Here is a 19006-nt window from a genome sequence, read left to right as displayed (position 1 = left end):
GGAAATACTCAATAGATAACTCATAAATGTGTGAGTGAATGATGTCCTTCAGACACAGAAGCTGAGACTTGAACTGTTAATAGCAAATCTTAAAGTCCCAGGTTAGTCATAATATTGCCCTGTATTTAAGCAGATCTGAAAATATTTCCTATCCTTAGGATCCATAATAGAGGAAGTGGCAATTAGCAAATACCAAAACCTTGACTTCTCTTTTAAAAAATTTCTGGCAATGTCCATCGGTCCCACAGAGGACAGCTTCTGTCCTCAGACTTGAATTGTATGGTAATTACCAAAAGAAGCTTGCTTGGAGTCTCCTGGAGCACAACATCATGCCACTGTATTTGTGGGTGGCGGGGGTGCTGGTCTAGGTGAGCAGGACCTGGATTGGGTGGACCCTCTGCCTTCCCCAGAGCACAAGTCTCAGATGCTCATGAAAAGCTTCCCTCCTCTGAATCTTTGCCCTCAGGGCATCTTTAGGCTTGGGGGAGCGGGGGGGACTGGGCAAGCTTTCCTTAGATGATGAGCTCCTAACCTCTTAAATAAAAAAATTAGCAGCACATAAGAGTAAAAATAATAATGATAATAGAAATACTAACATTTATTGAAGGCTCACTAGCAATGACGAGTTAATCATGTTAATCTCTATGCTAACTACCACCAAGTAAGATTCATACTAGAATTGAAGAATATATGGAGATCTACTGTTATTCTATAAAATCCCACATCAAAATGCGGGATAAAAGAAATCATACGATGTCAACAGGTGCCAAAGATATTGTAATAGTTATTAAAAAATCAGTATCTAGGGGCTGGGGTTGTGGCTCAGTGGAGAGCACTTGCCTTGCATGTATGAGGCACTGGGTTTGATCCTCAGCACCATATAAAAATAAATAAATAAAGCTATTGTGTCCATCTAGAACTAAAAAAAAATTTTAAATAAAAAAAATCAGTATCTATTCCTAAATAAATCATCTCATAATTTGAAAGAATATTTACTTAACATGATAAAGAATATGCACTTTAGGGCTGTGGTTGTGGCTCAGCGGTAGAGCTCTTGCCTAGCGTGTGCGAGGTGCTGGGTTCGATCCTCAAAACCACATAAAAATAAATACATAAAAATAAAGATATTTTGTCCAACTACAACACATATATATACACACACACACATATATAAAAGAATATGCTAGTTCTAAATTGATATCCAGTGTTACACATAAAAGGATAGAATTTAAAAATGCTGTCTAAAATGGAGCTAGGACCAAAATGTTTACAATTATCATATTCAATAGCTTTTAAATCCCAGCAGACAAACTAGAGTGGGAATAAAAATAAAAGGCATGCACAGTGGAGACTAAGGTTTTAACAATCGTTATTCATTCTTTATTCATCTCACCGCACTTCTTTAGCACTTGCTTGTTTGCTCTTATTGCCATGAACCACCTGTTCTTGATCATGTCATCTATGTGGAATAGTTAAAAACACATGAATTATGCCAGATGTAGTGGCACATTCCTTTAATCCTGTGACTCAGGAGGCAGAGGCAGGAGGATCACAAGTTCAAGACCAACCTCAGCAACTTAGTGAGACCCTGACTCAAAATTTAAAAAATTAAAAGGGCTGGGGTTGTAGCCAGCAGTAAAGTGTCCCTGTATTTAATCCCCAGTACCTCCAAAATCTGAAAAACAACCAAAGGAAGCACAAATACACATTAATTAGAAATAGTCAAGATAAATATAAAAAAAACAATGAAATCCTTGAATATTATCAATCACCAGTTTTAGATTATAATAAAGAAGTTCCATCCAAAATAGCAACAAAAGTAAAAAATAGTGGAAATGTTATAAAAATGTTGGTTCATTTCAAGTACATTTGTACATTCTGTAGAATTTTGAATTACCTGCAGAGTTTTCCTTGGAACTCTATAAAATATTCAAAAGTCTATCTGGAAAAGAACATGAGTGAGAATGTCAAAGGATAGATTATTTTAAAAGAACAATGTTGAAAATCTACTTCCATATAAATATACATCCATGGAAAATAATCTAAATTCAGAAATAATAAAATGAATAATATAAATCTAGAAATAAATCTAATTATATATTCCTTTACACATGATAAATAAACATCACCAAACATATATTTTCAGGCTCTACTATAAATTTAAAAATAAACTTTGGAAGATTATAAGATAAGTAAATTCTTTTTTAATTTTCTAAAACCTGATGGAAAATTAAGGCTATTTTAAAATAGATTATCTTCATGAACATTGATGTTGTAGAAAAATCAGAGATTCTATAATATAAAAACTAAGAAGTTATGTATTAAAATAACAGAACTAAAGTAGAAACTAATATTGTGTTGGAAAAAACATTTACAGCAAATAAATCAAAGAGTTGAGATAGAATATAAATAATTCATATAAACTGGTAAGAACAACTTGAAAGTGTTACTGAGTAAATGGATAAAGAGCATGATTATATAATACAAAACACTCCCGCCAGCTGCTGCTGAGCTGACAATGAGCTTCACACGAACCATTTTTTATCCCCCAAACCTATCAAAGCATCTAGCATATACCTTACGGTCAATAAATATTTCTTATATGAATGAATGAATCCATTCAAGAAATAGGAATGGAGGTGCAATCTACAGTCATTAAGTTTACAGCATCAGCAACCACTCCAACAGGCTAAGTCCTATTTAACCAGTGTAGGGAGATTGGCTGAGACTGGCAGATTGTGACATTGCTGCTGGCAGAGCAAATGGTAAAGCTCATTTGGAAAGCCAGTGGGCATGTATTTTGACACAGTAATCTCCGTACCAAGAATCTAAAATAAGTGTGGAGAAAAAGATGTACATAAGGATGTTCATTATAGTTATTATGATAATTCCAAGGAAATAAAAGCAGAATCCTGTATCTTAACACTCACTAAAACGAGATTAGGACAAATAAAAATTTTTAAGAAAACTAGGTTATAGGGGGAGATATGGTTGAGTGGCAGGGTACTTGCCTAGTGTGTGTGTGAGGACTTAGGTTCAATCCCCAGCACTGCAAAAAATAAAATAATCTCGGTTAAAATCATACATATACAAATAGCAAAACAGTTCATGAAACAAGATGAGCTACAAAATCGAGACTGTTTTACTTTTTAAATGTAACTAATATTTGAAAATTGTCTCCACCGAGTGCTCTGGCAAAGTTGCTGTACCCCAGGTAAGATTCTGGTGAGACCGGACATCTGTCAAACCCTCCTTTGGACAGTAAAGCCAACCAGCAGTGAGGGAAGATCACCTGCCAAGAAAGGCGAAGGACTAGACTTCATTCTCCATTGTCTTCCTATTTCTGTGCTATTCCACATCAGTGCTGGGGACCAAGAGAGGGAAATCTGAGGAGCCTAGCAGTCCTGCTGATGGACTGGGGAAGTATCCGTCAGCTGTCCCCTGCTTCTGGGTGAAGGATAAACCTAGAAAGGAGAAAGATGCAGTGGTCACTGGGGAAGCCATGAGCAGGAGAGTTTTGTGGGGAAAAGGGGTTTAAGATATCATCCACTGTGGAGAGGATGTCAAGAGAGATATCTGTGCAAGGTTTCATCAGGCAGGGGAAGATCAAGGAGAGGATTAAGTGTCCTCTGTTACACACCTGCTGGTTCTCCAAGTCCCCCTTCCTAACTCTGAAGGAGACAGAGCGAGTCTGAGATGCCAGGCAAGAGAGAAAGAGAAAATGAATGAACTATTATTTCAAGGAAGGGAGAAAGAAGGTTTTTTTTATAAGAAACTCAAGTTTCATCCTACCAATAGCATCCTCAAGCAACACAGTGGCCTCCCAACAGTGACCTGTGTGTGTGCACTGCTTCTTGGGCAGGTTTATGTATGGAGCAGAACTTCAGATCCACACAGATCCAAGTTCAAGGCAATGGCTACCCGCTAGGTGACCGCATTAGATGCAAACAAAGCCTGTAGAGGGTTGGACGACAGTGTGCCCATCAAGGCCTCTGACTGTCCAGTTGGGCCACCTCAATGGCACATTGCTTTGTTTCTAAAAGACCTTCCTGCTGATGCTGACTGCACCAGGCTTCCTTCAAGGAGTTCTGAGCCTCAGGGTCTAGGGATGGTCTCTTCTTTCTTCTCTCTTGAGCTGTTTCCACCTCCAGTCCTGATGCCAGCACTCATGTCCACCACGGGAGCCCAACGTGACCCTGAACATGAGATTTGGTTTTCTCTGTAGATCAAGATATCCAGCTCCAATCCCACTTCTTCGGCGATGTCGGAGCCCCGGGATCAAGCTGAAATATCTCCCAGGTGCTGCTGGTCACCACCATACCGGGTGAAGACTCAGGGTCCCGCGGGTGTGAGGCTGAGAGACTTCCATGTCTGGAAACATACCAGAGAGCCTGAATTCTTGTGCAGAAGGAGTTTGATGTAAAAGGACATTGAGACTAGAAAGAGAAGAATAGAGCAGGGCTATCTCTTGGATGTTAGTTCTTTCTTTGCCTGGAAGGTGAGAACAGAGATTTATTCCAAAGATTAATAAGTTTAATTGGGAGTAAACACATTTGTTTATTTTTAGGAATACGCATTGCAATGGGAATACCCACAATGTAGTTTACTATGAGCCCATTCAAAAAAGTTGAAATGGGAGAGATTTTTAAAGGTAAAATTGGGAATTACATAAATTGTTTTGAAATAATGATCCTTGGCTACAATAACAAGGGTAATGTGCATGTCAGGGTGAACAGGCCTTTGATAGTCAGATGTCCTTGCAGAAATAATTTCTGTGTGAGATTGAAGTGGCCTTTGTGCAGGGCTAGGGTTCTAGGAGAGTCTTCTGTGATCTCTGTTACTTCATACGTGTATAAATAAGATCTTCTCCTTTATAACCTCCCAGCTTTAGTTAGTTAGTTAGTATTTGGCATAAGCAACTCCATTTTTGATTTTGACAACTCTCACACCCTCATGAGTCCCATGTAAATAAATACACTAAACATAATAATGTGGTGTAAGTAGTTTCTAACTGGAATTGGAAAACTAGTTGTGAAGAGCAAACAGTTGAGGCCACATTCCACGTCCACAGTGGCCTTTTATATCCATCCACTTATGCTATAGTAATGGAATGACACGTGCTGTACTACATTAACATAGCTTGATTACATGAAGGATTACTCAAAGCCATTGGGATCCTGGCTAAAGGGTTCCCTTCCTCATCCTGCACCCTCTGCTTCCCATTCCTGGAAAAACTAATTTCTTTTGTTGTTGTTGTTTGCTTGTTTGTACTAGGGATCAAACCCAAGGGCACGGCACTTTACATCTCCAGTCTTTTTTTATTTCTCATTGTGAGACAAGGTCTTGCTAAGTTGCCTACTCTAGCTCAGAACTTGAGTCCTTCCTCCTGCTTCAGCCTCCCGAGTCACTGGGATCACAGGTGTGGGCCATTGAACCAAGCGGGATAAGTTAATTCTTAATACAGCTTCTAGATTAACTTTCAACTTGACATCAACTTAAGAGAAAAAAATGAGCATTTGTCTTTCTTAGGCAATGTGGGCCTGAATATTTTTCTTTCTTTGCATCCACACTCCATCCAGCAGAGTTTGTCTCTGTGCTTTGAACTTAGCGATCCTGACATACTCTCATTGGTCAGCTCCAACCAATAAGACATGAAAATAAGATGAGGGGCTGAGAACAGCTAGTTACGGGTACAGCGGTTAGGAAAGACACCACAGTGTCTTGAAGATACCATGAGGTCTGTGGTGCGTACTTAGGGATAGATTTTTTCCCTCTCTGTTTTCAGAAGAGTCAAGATGTGGCAGGACAAAAAAGAAAACAGGATTTGGAGCAGCAAAATGCCAACTGTTGCTTACTAGTTGTTTGATCTTGGAAGCTAATTGTCTCTCTGAACCTTGATTGTCTTATCTGTAAATTGGGAATAATTGCTCCTCTCTCATCAGGTTGTTGAAAGATTGCATGAGACCCTCTAAAACATGCCTGTTGCAAAAACAACAAATAATAAATGTGCCTGTAATATCCAATTAATATAATCATTATTATGGAAAGCACTGTTCTTATAGAATTTCTAAATTCTATAAGAATTTAGAGATTGCTAATGACTTTAACAATATTGCTGCCACTACATTTTCCCAATCTGAATCTCCAAACACAGAAACACAGGTGGAGTCCTCATATACACTCATAGTCCTAATCAGGGGAGCAGACTCTTCAGATCTTCAAGTATTCAGAATATTTTAGTTGGGTTTCTTGGGTCTAGCAACAGAAACCAATTCTGGCTGTCTTTTTTAAAGGGGGATAATTTACTGGAAGGACCTCAAGGACTCAGAAAATTGGAAGAAGAATAGGCTTTAAAAATGAATAGAACCCAGAAGGAGTTGACAGCCCAGGCCGAAGGAACCCTGCAAATGTCATGCTGCAGAAAGTTGGTCTCCACATCTTGCAGATCCATGCAACACAGAGGCTCCACACCCTGATGTCACCAGCTCAAGCTGCAAAGTCCTGGGATAAAAATCTAACTGGCTGAGCCAAGGTTCCATGCCCAGGTTTTGATGGCATTTGGGTGGGGAGTGGAAGAATCTCATAGGCTACGCTATTTTCCACTGAGACCACGAGCAAGGTGATATCGCCTGAAAACAAATAGAAGTGCTAATTGGAGGGCTGTTTTGTTCCCAAGACATGGAGTAAGTAAATGACAAGAATCTGCTAAAGACAGTGACCTGGGCATCTAAGACTCTAAGTAAATCAGTAGTTTTAATTATATTCTTCTTCTATCCCTGGGCATCCTAATGAAAGTGCTAAGCTATGGGTAGTTTCAGTTCCCAGTTTTTTTTTTTTTTAATCCACAATAACCCACCCATTTCATGATGCGGAGATGATGCTGCAAGAGAGGTTACTACAAAAAGCAGCCTGGGAGACTGAGGCAGGAGGATCCCAAATTCAAGGCCAGCCTTAGGAATTTAGTGAGGCCCTCAGCAACTTAGCAAGATTCTGTATCAAAATAAAACACAATCAATAACACGAAGAAAGAGCCTACAGAATGGGAGAAAATCTTTACCACACACACCTCAGATAGAGCACTAATCTCCAGGATATATAAAGAACTCAAAAAACTTAACACCAAAAACAAACAAACAAACAGACAAACAAAAACCCAATCAATAATGGGGTAAGGAACTGAACAGACATTTCAAAGAAGAAGAAATACAATTGATCAACAAATATATGAAAAAATGTTCAACATCTCTAGCAATTAGAAAAATGCAAATCCCAAACTACTCTCAGATTTCATCTCACTTAGTCAGAATGGCAATTATCAAGAAGACAAGAGCAGTAAGTGTCAATGAGGATGTGGGGGGAAAGGTTCACTCACACGTTGCTGGTGGGACTGCAAATTGGTGCAACCACACTGGAAAGTCTGTAGATTCCTCAGAAAACTTGGAATGGAAGCACCCTTTGACCCAGCTATCCCATGCCTCGGTTTATACCCAAAGGACTCAAAATCAGCATACTATAGGGACACAGCCATATCAATGTTTATAGTAGCTCAAGTCACAATAGTTAAACTATGGAACCAACCTAGATGCCCTTCAACAGATGAATGGATAAGGGAAACGTGGTACATATACACAATGGAATATTATTCAGACTTAATGAAGAATGAAATTATGGCATTTGCAGGCAAATGGATGGAGCTGGAGAACATCATGCTAAGCAAAATAAGCCAACCCCCCCAAACAAAAGGTTGAATGTTTTCTCTGATAAGCAGATATTGATCCATAATGGGGGTGGCTAGGGAAGAATGTAGGAACTTTGGATTGGGCGGAGGGGAGTAAGGGAAGGGGAGAGGGTGAGGGGGTGGGAAGGATGATGAGATGAGATGGACATTATTACCCTACATACATATATGATTGCAAGATCCGCTTATGACTCTGCCTCATGTACAGCCAGAGGAATGAGAAGTTGTGCTTCATTTGTGTAAAATGTATCGAAATGCATTCTGCTGTCATGTATAATTAGCAGGAGATTGCTAATGACTTTAACCATGTTGCTGCCACCACTATTCTAAAAAATAGAATAAAATAAAGAAATAAGTAGAATACAGAAAGGGCTGGGGATATAGCTCAGTGGTGAAGTGCCCAAGTCTTCAGTACCAAAAAAGGGGAGAGGGTCCAAAACTTTAGGGTCCAGTGGCAAAGAGCTTCTCTATTCAAGAGGGAGAATAGCTCATCATGCTGGGCTGAGGAAGCTTTGGAGAGAGCGCTCTTTTGAAAATCTCCTTCAGAACACCTCTGCCACTGGTCTTTCTGCCATCTTGTCTTCTCCTTTTCTTCCCTGACTTATTCCACAAATCCTGAAGCTGGGCCAAAGGTGAGGCATGGAAGGGTCTTGTCCTTCCCTATCTGTGCCCCTATTAAGAATCCTATTCTATCATTTATTCAAGCATTCACTCAACTTGTCTGTGTTTGGGCCACTTTGCTTATTACTCTGTATTGACTCTGGGGAAAATATTAAATTCCTACTGTGCAATTTTTACAAATGACCACATTGCTGGCTCATATGATAATGCATAAATTATTTACAAGTTAAAAGTGAGGAGGTTTAACATAAAAATACATACTTTGAACTTCTCTTGAAAATTGGAAAAATCAGGTAATAGCTGATCTTCAGAACATGTGCTATTATCAGCTATTGATAGCAATACTCAGAAGTTGAATCACAGCTGCACACGTCCTCCAATTGGTCATAGTTTCTGCCACTCCCTATTGTCTCCCAACACTAAAGACAAGTGACAATTACCGCTTATTCTCACAAATGTCCAAGTGTTTGCCTTTCAATAGATTAAAGAAGACAATGAGCTTTTATCTGTACCTGTGAGAGAATAAAACAAAACAGAAGAACTTGTGGTTTCATGAAAAGAAGGGAAGAGATTGTTTCTTTGTGAAAGCAGAAAAAAATTTTCATATATATATATATATATATATATATATATATATATAAAGCGATTATTGTTAAAGAATTATGACTAGAGAAAATGACTGTTGAAGAGCTTCATGAACTAAAAAATAAAGAATTGAACTTTGAACTGGGTTTCTATAAAGTGTTTATATATTAAATATAGCTATGATAAAGTGGATTTATGTATTAAGTAAAAAAAAATTCCACAGAAGATAAATCTATAATCTATGTCTTTTTTTATTTTTAGTGTTTATTTATGACACATAAGATTATGCTCTAATATATGTATGCATTTTGAAGTGGCTAAAACAAGCTAGTTAACATGGGCATCACCTCATATATTTAACTTTCTTATGGTGAGAACCCTCAAAACGTACTCTCCTATTGAAAACAACACAGTAAATCCCACCATTGTGTACATCTATAAGAATGGGGTCCTAAATAGAAAAAGATATATTCCATACTTGTCTAAATATGCCAGAATGGGCTCTGTTGTCATATATGACTAAAAAGAATGGACAATGTATCATTACTAACAGTAGTCACCACGGTGTACAGCAAATCTCCAGAATTCATTTCTCCTATTGTGAAATTGTGAAGCCTTTGAGCAACATCTTCTACCGTCTCCACCCCAGACTGGTGACCATCTTCCCACTCTCTCCTCCTCCTATGAGCTTGAATGTTTAGAGTCCATATATGGGTAAGACCATGCAGGATCTGTCTTTCTGTGCCTGGCTTGTTTCACTTAACATAATGTCCTCCAGGTTTATCCAGGTTGTCACAAATACAGGATTTCCTTATTTTTTCAATAAAAGGCCAAATACTTCTCCATCGTGTGTTTATACTACATTTCCTTTACCTGTCTCTCCATGGACAGACAGACAGATTGATTCCACATCTTGGCTGTTGCAAACAATGCTGAAATGAACACGAGAGTGCAGATCTCCCTTCAACAGGCTTACTTCACGCCCCTTGGCCACACACCCAGGAGGGAGACTGCTGGGTCACAGGGTAGTTCTATTTTAAATTTTTCTAAAAATCTGCACATGTGTTTCTACCATGACTGTACTAAAGAATGTCTATCGGCAGAATTATGATTACGGGAGGGAATCAACCATTGGCTGATATTCGGGAAATTGAAAATATGACTATAGAACCGAAAGGCTAAGTGTGTGAAAATTTTTTTAAAGTAACTCATTTCATTTTTCTATTGCAATTTATTAGAATATAAATATAAACAATAATGCTTAGGTTAACTATGTTTATCTCAATATCATTAACAATCTAGATGGGACTGAATACTTGCTCATGGTGACCATAGCATATTAAGGTAAGTCTTTCCCGTTAATAACTGTGTGTAACCACACCAAAACTTAGTGGCTTTCAACAACAGCCATTTGTTTATCTCATGATTCAGCCATTTGGCAATGTAGGTCGGGCTCAGCTGGACAGTTAATTGGTCTCTCCTGGACTCACTCATGCATACATGTTGTCAGCTCACAGGTTCGGGCCATCTTGCTTGTGATGGCTTCCTTTGGATTGGCTGAGGTGACTGGGTCCTCTCTCCAAGATCTTTCATCCTTCAGCATGCTAACCCAGCTTTATTCACATAGTAGTTAGTGTCTTCCGAAGAGTGAAAGTGAGGCACCACATTCAGAACTTTCACCACATTGCTTCTGCCATTTCTATTGGCGAAAGCAAGACTGGAGGAAAACTGTTCCGTTCATGCACTTCTGACCCCAATTGTGTGGGTTTCTACACCAGGCAAGCTTCTAGTTCTCCACAGACACCAACTGGGTGTCCTACAATTTAATCTACCCAGAGTTAATGTAGAGCCCCCAGTTTAAGAGTTCTGTCCCACGAGAATGCTCTGCACATCTGATGCTATTCACCTATATTAGTTGTCCAGAGTACCCACACTTCTGTCCAACATGGCTACAAATCAGCTTTTCATCGTTGTGACCAACAGATCTTACAGGAACAACATAGAGGAAGGGAAGTGTATGTTGGGTCATAGTTTCAGAAGTTCAGTTCCTGGTCAGCTGACTTTGTAGCTCTGGGCCTGAGGTGGGCATTCATCTTGGCAGAGGGGTGTGGTGGAGGGAAGTAGTTCAGGACTTGGTAACAAGGAAGCCAAGAAAGAGCTCTGCTCGCCAACCAATGGCATACCTCCCTGTGACCCACCTCCTCCGGCCACTCCCCACTTCCCTACAGTCACCATCCAGCTAATCCTTGTCAGTGCATCAATCCACTGATTAGCTAACAACTCTCATAATCTAATCTCTTCATATCTGAACACTCTTGCAATATCTCACGCATGAGCTTTTGGGGAATCCTGCATATTCAAACCACGTCAGATTTCCACAAGCCCCTCATAAGATTTGATAATTTGCTAAAATGGCTCATAGAACTCAGTCGGGGAAGCACTTAATTTACCTTCACCAGCTTATTATAAAGCATATGATAGAGAATACAGATGGACAGCCAGAGGAAGAGGCACCTAGGGTGAGGTCTGGAAGAAGTCAGAGCACAGGAGCTTCTGTCCCCGTGGAATGGAGATGGGTCACCCTCCCATCACCAGGGTAGAGGCTCTCTGAACCCTCTATCAAGGGGTTTTATGGAGGCCTCACCACATCACGTGGTCTATTATTAACTTAATTTCCACTCCCTCTTCCTTTCCTGGACTATTAGGTTGTGTGTGCTTGGGAAGGTAGAACTGAAAATTTTAGACTTTGATTCGTGACTTGGTCTTTCAAGACTTCTAACTAGACCCTTTCCAGATACCATCCAAGAACCCATCAAGAGCCACCTTCCGGGCTGGGGTTGTGGCTCAAGCGGTAGCGCGCTCGCCTGGCATGCGTGCGGCCCGGGTTCGATCCTCAGCACCACATACAAACAAAGATGTTGTGTCCGCTGATAACTAAAAAGGAAATATTAAAAAAAATTCTCTCTCTCCCTCCCTCTCTCACTCTCTCTTTAAAAAAAAAAAAGCCACCTTCCTAGAACAAAAGGTGGTCCTAGTGTCTAGGAAATTTCAAAAGATTTAAGAGTTTGGTGTTGTAAGCTGTAGTTAAAGAACAAGTATTAGAATAAAAGATATCTCTAGCTCCCGTGTCATTCAGGAAATTATGAGTTTCATAAGCTGCGTACCAGAAACCAAAGTATATTTATCATGTCACAAAAACACCAGGTCAAACCATGTTTAAGAACTATAAAAATAGATTCAACTTTTTGGGAGAAGCTGCAAAATTACACTGTAAGCATATGGATACGGGGAGGGGAATAACTTATGGCCATTTTTGCCACTTACCACAAGTCTTAAAAAGTCAAATATAGCTTGAAAACATTAGTTAACAGAATCTAGATGTACCCCTACCATGATCTGTATTAACATTGAACGTGTTAGGAAGTTTAAATTCAAGATGGCAATGTCTTGCCATGACAGAGAATTTAAATCCGTTGTCACATCATCCAAAGCCATCACTCTGCGCTAACACTCTAGATATAGAATAAATATATCTCAAACTCAGTAATAAAAAGGGGGGCATGAGCTAGATAAGTTCTCTATGTTAGAGCCACAGAGAGATTAACACTTTATGTGATGAATAAGACGTAGAATATGGTGATCAGCCACACAGGGACTTTAGGACACTATGGCTATAATTTGAGGTTTGTCAGCTTTTTATGGCTGTGATACTTGCACAAAACAACTTAGAAAGATTTATTTTGGCTCCTGGTTAATGGGTGTCAGCCCATGATGCATGGCTTTGACTCTGAGGTGAGGCACAGCGGAAATATGCTTTCAGCTCGCAGCAGCCAGAAAGCAAAGAGAGAGCGGGGAAGGGCCAGAAAGATGGCAAACCCTTCTAGGGCCCGCCCCCAGTGAGTTTTTCTCTCAACTAGTGTCCACCTGCCAGGAGTCCATTCAACCATCAATAAATGAATCCACTGAGGAGCTCTAAGCCCTCCTGATCCAGTCGCTACCCCAAAGCCCCACCTTGGAGCACATGAGACATTCCAGATCCGAGCCACAAGAAGTGTCTTCCACAGGTCCAGGTTAGGAGGACTGGGGATATAGCTCAGCACCTGCTCAGCATGAGAGAGGCTCTGGATTCGATCTGCAGTATCAATCAATCAATCAATCAATCACAAAGGTATATATAGGGGCTGGGTCTTCAGGGTGGAGGTATTGGCAAGTGCTGTACTGGGAGGCAGGTCTCTCCCAAAGTGGGAGGTCCTTAGGTCACTAAGGGAGTGCCTGTGGAAGACAGTTTTCATGGGACACATTGGTAGTTCTCATGAGAGGACTGATATAAAAGCCCAAGTTTGGCTCTGCCCTTCCTCTCTCAGTTCCGGGCTTAAGGTGTAACCTTTCGTTCTGACACAGCTGTCCCTGCTCTTGTCCTCTGCCGCCCTGACCACAAGCAAGCCAGTGAGGTGCTGTGCCTTTGAACCTCTAAAACTGTGAGATAAACAAATCTTTTTTTTTTTTTTTTTTTACAAGTTAGTTGCCTCGTGTATTTCTTTGTAGTACAGGTGTCTTACTTGCAGCACAGTGAATTAAAAGGAAATAAATGGTTTATGTCATCCACTGAGCAGTCTTCTTACCAAAGACCAAATAGTTGGACTTTTAGCGGACAGTGCCTCCCTTTTCAGCATGTTGACTACTTCTCTGAGATAAGCATTTACAATTACCCCAAATTATGATCCTCTTCATTGAAATCAGTTTCCAGAAATAAAAGGAAAGGATTGAACTACTATGTATCCCAAATTGTGGAATCGAAAAATGAGTTCAGAAAGGAAAGATCTGAAAATAAACCAGTATGGTTGAATTTGCTTTTTTTTTTTCAATTAATATTGATAGTGAGCCTGAAGAGTCACAAATAGAAATAATTGAGGAGTAAGGCAACACTGAGAAACAATATGGCAATGGAGGACTGCCAGGATTCTACAAAGAAGAAGTCTTCCCCAATATAAAAACGATTGTGCACAGTTCCTTCCCATGGTCAGAAGTGCCTACATTTGCAAATAATTGTTTGCCTTTATAAAACAATAAAACTAAATATGGCAACCGTTTAAAGAACACAAAGCTGAATCCTACGTTGCATATACAATATGAAATGTTAAGTTCTCGCACTAATTTCTTGGTGCAGAAGAAGCGATGTCAGATTTCCAGTTCCTGACTGAAAAATAATGACTACCGAAGGAAAAACTTTATGTCTGCATGACAATTTGTACTTTTCAAGTTTGGATTGAAAATATAGTCTCTAATACATTCGTATATTGTTACAAGCATATCCAATAGTTCAGTAAAAAATAATTGAATTTCATTGCATTCTGGAAGTTGATTATTCTAACATGTCATTCCCTTCTCTCTACATTGCTGATCCGGCTCCCACAGGCTTTGAATTTGCAAAGCCTATTTGAAATAGACTAAGTCAGATTAAAACAAATGCCAGGGGCACCAATCTATGAAAAGCAATCAAACCAGAATAAATCGGTAAAATGTGAACTCACTCCACTCCCATAAAGTAAAGAGGACCCTCCAGTGTAATTTTTTAAAATAGGCCTTTCTAAAACGGGCTTTTTGTTAAATATTTTTTTTTTTTTGTGATGTGCAGTTCAAGCTAAAAATGGGTTGTCACAGACAGCATTCAGAAGTCATTTAATGCACAGTTTAATGTTGTGTCCTGGTGAACTGGTGATTTTACTTTAGTCTCTAAAATTTTAAGTTCTTTTATATTCGGTTTTCCAATAAATTACCTGATTTGGTAAATCATAAAATCTAGTGAAGGTTATAGTTTTAAATGTTTTATTTTGGTGATCCTTTTTCAAAACTTATCTTTTAGCCAATGGAAGTGAAGTAGTAAGAAAGTCAGTTGCCCCATTAAAAGAAGTTTGTGGAAAATCGGTATCCCCTCTTTGCTTTCCTGTAAGTGTTATGTGCCTCCCTAACTTTTGAAAGGGGCCAGGGAAAGAGTAAAAATGGATGTGTATACGCATGTGTGTGACATTATATATGGCTATCATTTCATAGTTCTATTAGAAAATACAGAGTGCTCCTCATTTGCTTCTAGGTCCATTATCCTTCCTTACAAGAAGGCCAAGGGTCATTTATTTGGAGACATGTGGGAAGATGGTAATGGGGATGGTGACTGCCTTCCACCTTCAGCCATGCTGACTCCCAGTTCAAGAATGACATGCCTTCAAGTTGAATGCCACTTCCACTAGGAAGGCTCTCCTGATTCCCCATCCCAAGTCAATTTCCCTCCCATCAGAGCACTTTCATTCTGTGTCTCATTCCCTATTGCCAGTCTGTCTCCCCCACTAGAATAAAAAGTTTTTTGAGTCCAGATTTCTACTCTGCTCCCGGCACCTGGCACTATAGCTGGAATACACTTATATAAACAACATATCCGTCAAGATACTCCTGTAGCAAATCTCAGATTCTAGGACCTTAAGTGGAAATTCACAGTCTCGTTATCTAAGAAGAGCAAGATGGGGGTGAATTTCCTTTTCAGTTCATCTCTTACTCAGGTCACAGGTTGTGGCTTCCCCTGGGAGAGATGAGTCAGGATATTTTCATACATGGTAGAGGTTAGAGTTGTCTTGTGACTAAGAAATTCACTATGTGTCTAGACAGCCAGCTGAAGTGGGGGGGGGGGCGGGCAGCAGAGGCCTTAAGGGTCAGGGGAGGGCATTTCTGACCAAATGGAATGTTCTCCATCTCGGGGTGTTTCAGGTACACTCTTGGATTATGCGAATCTCAGGAGGACTTCGGTCTTGCCTGGTTTCTGGTATCAGAGAGGATCCACCTGTGATCTATCTCCTGGAAAGACAGAGCCAGAAAGTTTTGGAAATGTGACAGCTGCAGCTGGAGAAACTCCCCCTACCAGGATGTGAGTGACAGCAAACTCCTCACACCAAGATGTCAGAGCAAAGCTTCAATCCTCCTGTCAAATACTGACTTTCACTTTCTGGGTTCTCTTGCACTGGGCAACATGGTATTTTAAGAAAGATCGCTCCACTTCTGTTTTTCACTTCATTAAGCAACTAGCTGTACTCAGAGAACCACTCCTGAACCCGCTTCTGGGAGCGCACAGTGTGGATACACGCCGAACTCCTGAACTCGCTTCCGGGAGCGCACAGTGTGGATACATGCTGCTTTGACCGTCTGGCCTGACCCGGCGTGTCTCCTGAGATCTGCTCCTCGTCCAGCTGCTGGGGCAGGACTCCATGCTGCTGTGGGTGTCCCTGCTGGTCCTCGGTGAGTGATGAACAGGAGCCTGGCCTGAGCCTCCTCCCAAGCAAAGCCCCCCCACACACACTCCTGGCTAGTGAAAACTGCAGAAAATGAACAAAAGGGAAGGTATTGATTTAATGGTATGAGGGAAATAAACAGAAATTGATTTCCAGAGATGTGTTCTTCATCCACTTTGGCTTTTACTTGCCTGTGGAAATTCCTCCCCATTTTTGTTTTCAAATGAAAACAAACAAACAAACAAACAAAACAACTAGATTTGGTTAACCCCCACCCCCTGCCCCATGCAGCTCATGAAAACTCAGAGAAAAATACCATCTGAGATTCTAAGGACCATATGTATCCTAATTGTGAGCTGGGGCAATTGATGCTTTGCTGAGAATAGCTATTTCCTTCTCTGTATCCTGCAATCAAACCATGAGAAGAGAAAAAAATAAAATGGTTTCCCCTGGACTGCCCTGACCCCCCGACCCTGCTTCTGTGTTATTTGACAATATTTGTCCACATGAGACACTGAATTCCTAGTAGTTCACACTGGGAATTTAAAAAGTCAGTCTTGTGTATTTGTTAAGTGTATTTGTCTTGCTCCAACTTGGATCCCCAGACTCTAACTTGGGGAAGATTTATTATTAGTGTGATATGCACCTCGTGGGATCAGCAAATAAAGAAGGGATGGATGGTGTCAGCACAGCCCAGAGCGGAGCACCTCAGAGAGTAGAGAGGCCTGGAGATCACAGCCTCCGCCCTCAAGAGCTGACACTGATTAGAGCATCAAAGTTCCAATGCAAGAACTTTTGACTTGCGAATATCAGAGAAATATTACATACTGGGTCACGGCATGATGGGTGATGATGACAATTGCTTCTTGCTAACCCCTATGTCTCAGACACCCTTCTAGGAATACCCCCATGTTATTGATTTACCCAATTCTTTAATGATCCATAGCTTGGAACTATTATAACTCACATTTACAAATGAGGAAACTAAGGCACAGAAACTGTGGTCTCAATGCTAAGATTCATGAAGCTAGAATTAGTGGTGGTGTCAGGATTCAAACCCATCATCTGACTTTGGAGACTATGCACTTAACCGTCACCCCATACTGTATGTTCAGTTCTGGGCTTCAAGAAGCTACGACTGTCAGCGTCCTGAGTCAAGAGAAGAGAGAGCTTGCTTCAGCCTCGAGACACCTGATAAGGCTTCATGGAGGAGGGAAGGTTTCATTCGGACCCTAATGCGTGGATGTGGCTTGACTTAACTTGGTACTGAAGGAGAAGAATACTCCAGGAGTCAAGATCAGCAGTAGCCCCATACTTAAAAAAAATGACAGTAGCCATTAATTGAGGACTTACTAATTCAATTCACTACAATAACACCATGAAGTCACTTTTATGGTCCTCATTTTTCAAAAGAGGAAACTGAGATTTGGAAGTTTATGTGGTTTGCCCAGGGTTTACATGGCTAAAGTGGAAACCAGGTTGCCTGAGTCCATAACGTGAGATTTTGGCCACTGTGTTAGGTGGCTTCTCTGGGTTAGGATGGAACCGCATGTGTTTCTCTTCCTCTTGTTTTGTAATAGAATGTGGCCTGCGGGTTCTCAGGGAGACATGGTTGGGAACATCCTGCCTGTGTTGATACCTGGCTTTTTACTCTCTTGCAGCTCCAGTCCATGGACAATTTGGTAAGTCCCCAGTTTCTTTTCTCTTTCCTATCTCCAGATACTCTAATAACTAGCCTCTAACTCTTCTAAGAAAGACCACATTGTCTTCTCACATTTTTATAACAACAGGTAGTTTTGCGTGTTGGCGTCAGGGGAGCCCAGCAAAGTTAGACTCAGCCTCCTACAGAAACCAGGAGACAGAGAACCATATGCCCATCTACCCCAAACCAAAAAGAGAGCATGTCAAGTTCATGACCCTGTTGTGTCAGGGCAGCGGGGCAGGTTGTGAAAAGGCCAGAGATGTCCAGAGATGGCTGTGAGACTTATGATCAGTGACAGTTCAGGAGGCTGAGGCAGCAGCCTTGCAATTTTGAGGCCAGCCTCTGCAAGTAGTGAGATCCTATCTCAAAGTAAAAAATAAAAAGGGCTGTGGATTAATTCAGTGGTAAAGCACCCAGGGTTTAATTGCCAGTACCAGGGGTTGGGGGGGGGCAATAAGTGACTGCTCCAAGAAGAGTTCAGTGGTGACAGGCTGAACAGGCAGCCCCTCCCTCCAGCAAGCGCCTCCTTCGTCCCTCCCTCTTGCTCTTTTGACCAGTGGTGCCTGGCTCGGGAGTGATCTGTATTCTTTCCACGGGGCTCTCAGTTCCACAACTGTCCCTACGCAGAGGGAGGTTTTATACATCAGGTTGCAGCAGCAGTGACATCAGCGGCTTTAGTTTGCTTGTATGAGCAGCATATCAAGGAGCAACTTTCTCAGCATATATGGAAGAAAGGAGCTTCTGACAGATGGCACTAAATGTCCTTGATTTCCAGTGTGCTTAACAGAAACCAGGGTCCTCTATGATCGTAGGTATCTGCACTTTGCAGCCCAAGGGTGTTATTGCTCCCTTGACTTGGCTGAGCTTTTGGAAAAAGAAGGAGGCATCTGGGGATGATGTTTTACTGTCCCCCACCTTTTTTTTAAGGATAACACATGGGGCTGGGGATGTGGCTCAAGCGGTAGCGCGCTCGCCTGACATGCGTGTGGCCTGGGTTCGATCCTCAGTACCACATACAAACAAAGATGTTGTGTCCGCTGAAAACTAAAAAATAAATATTAAAAATTCTCTCTCTCTCTCTCTTTT

At 40.9% G+C, this 19006-nt stretch overlaps 1 protein-coding gene across 1 annotated transcript in view; it reads left to right on the top strand.

Moving 5' to 3' along the window:
• Positions 1 to 4261: 4261 nt before the first annotated feature.
• LOC143410677 (Fc receptor-like protein 3) overlaps positions 4262 to 19006 on the top strand; it is an 86956-nt gene continuing 72211 nt past the window's right edge. The window contains 1 exon segment of the mRNA XM_077110649.1: positions 4262 to 4346. Coding sequence (XP_076966764.1) covers positions 4262 to 4346 — 85 coding nt within the window.

This window comes from Callospermophilus lateralis, chromosome 11 (genome assembly GCF_048772815.1).
Source record: "Callospermophilus lateralis isolate mCalLat2 chromosome 11, mCalLat2.hap1, whole genome shotgun sequence".
Lineage (NCBI taxonomy): Eukaryota > Metazoa > Chordata > Mammalia > Rodentia > Sciuridae > Callospermophilus > Callospermophilus lateralis.
The sequence above is the reverse complement of the archived record's forward strand: the minus strand, read 5'-3'. Positions and strand labels throughout refer to the sequence as shown.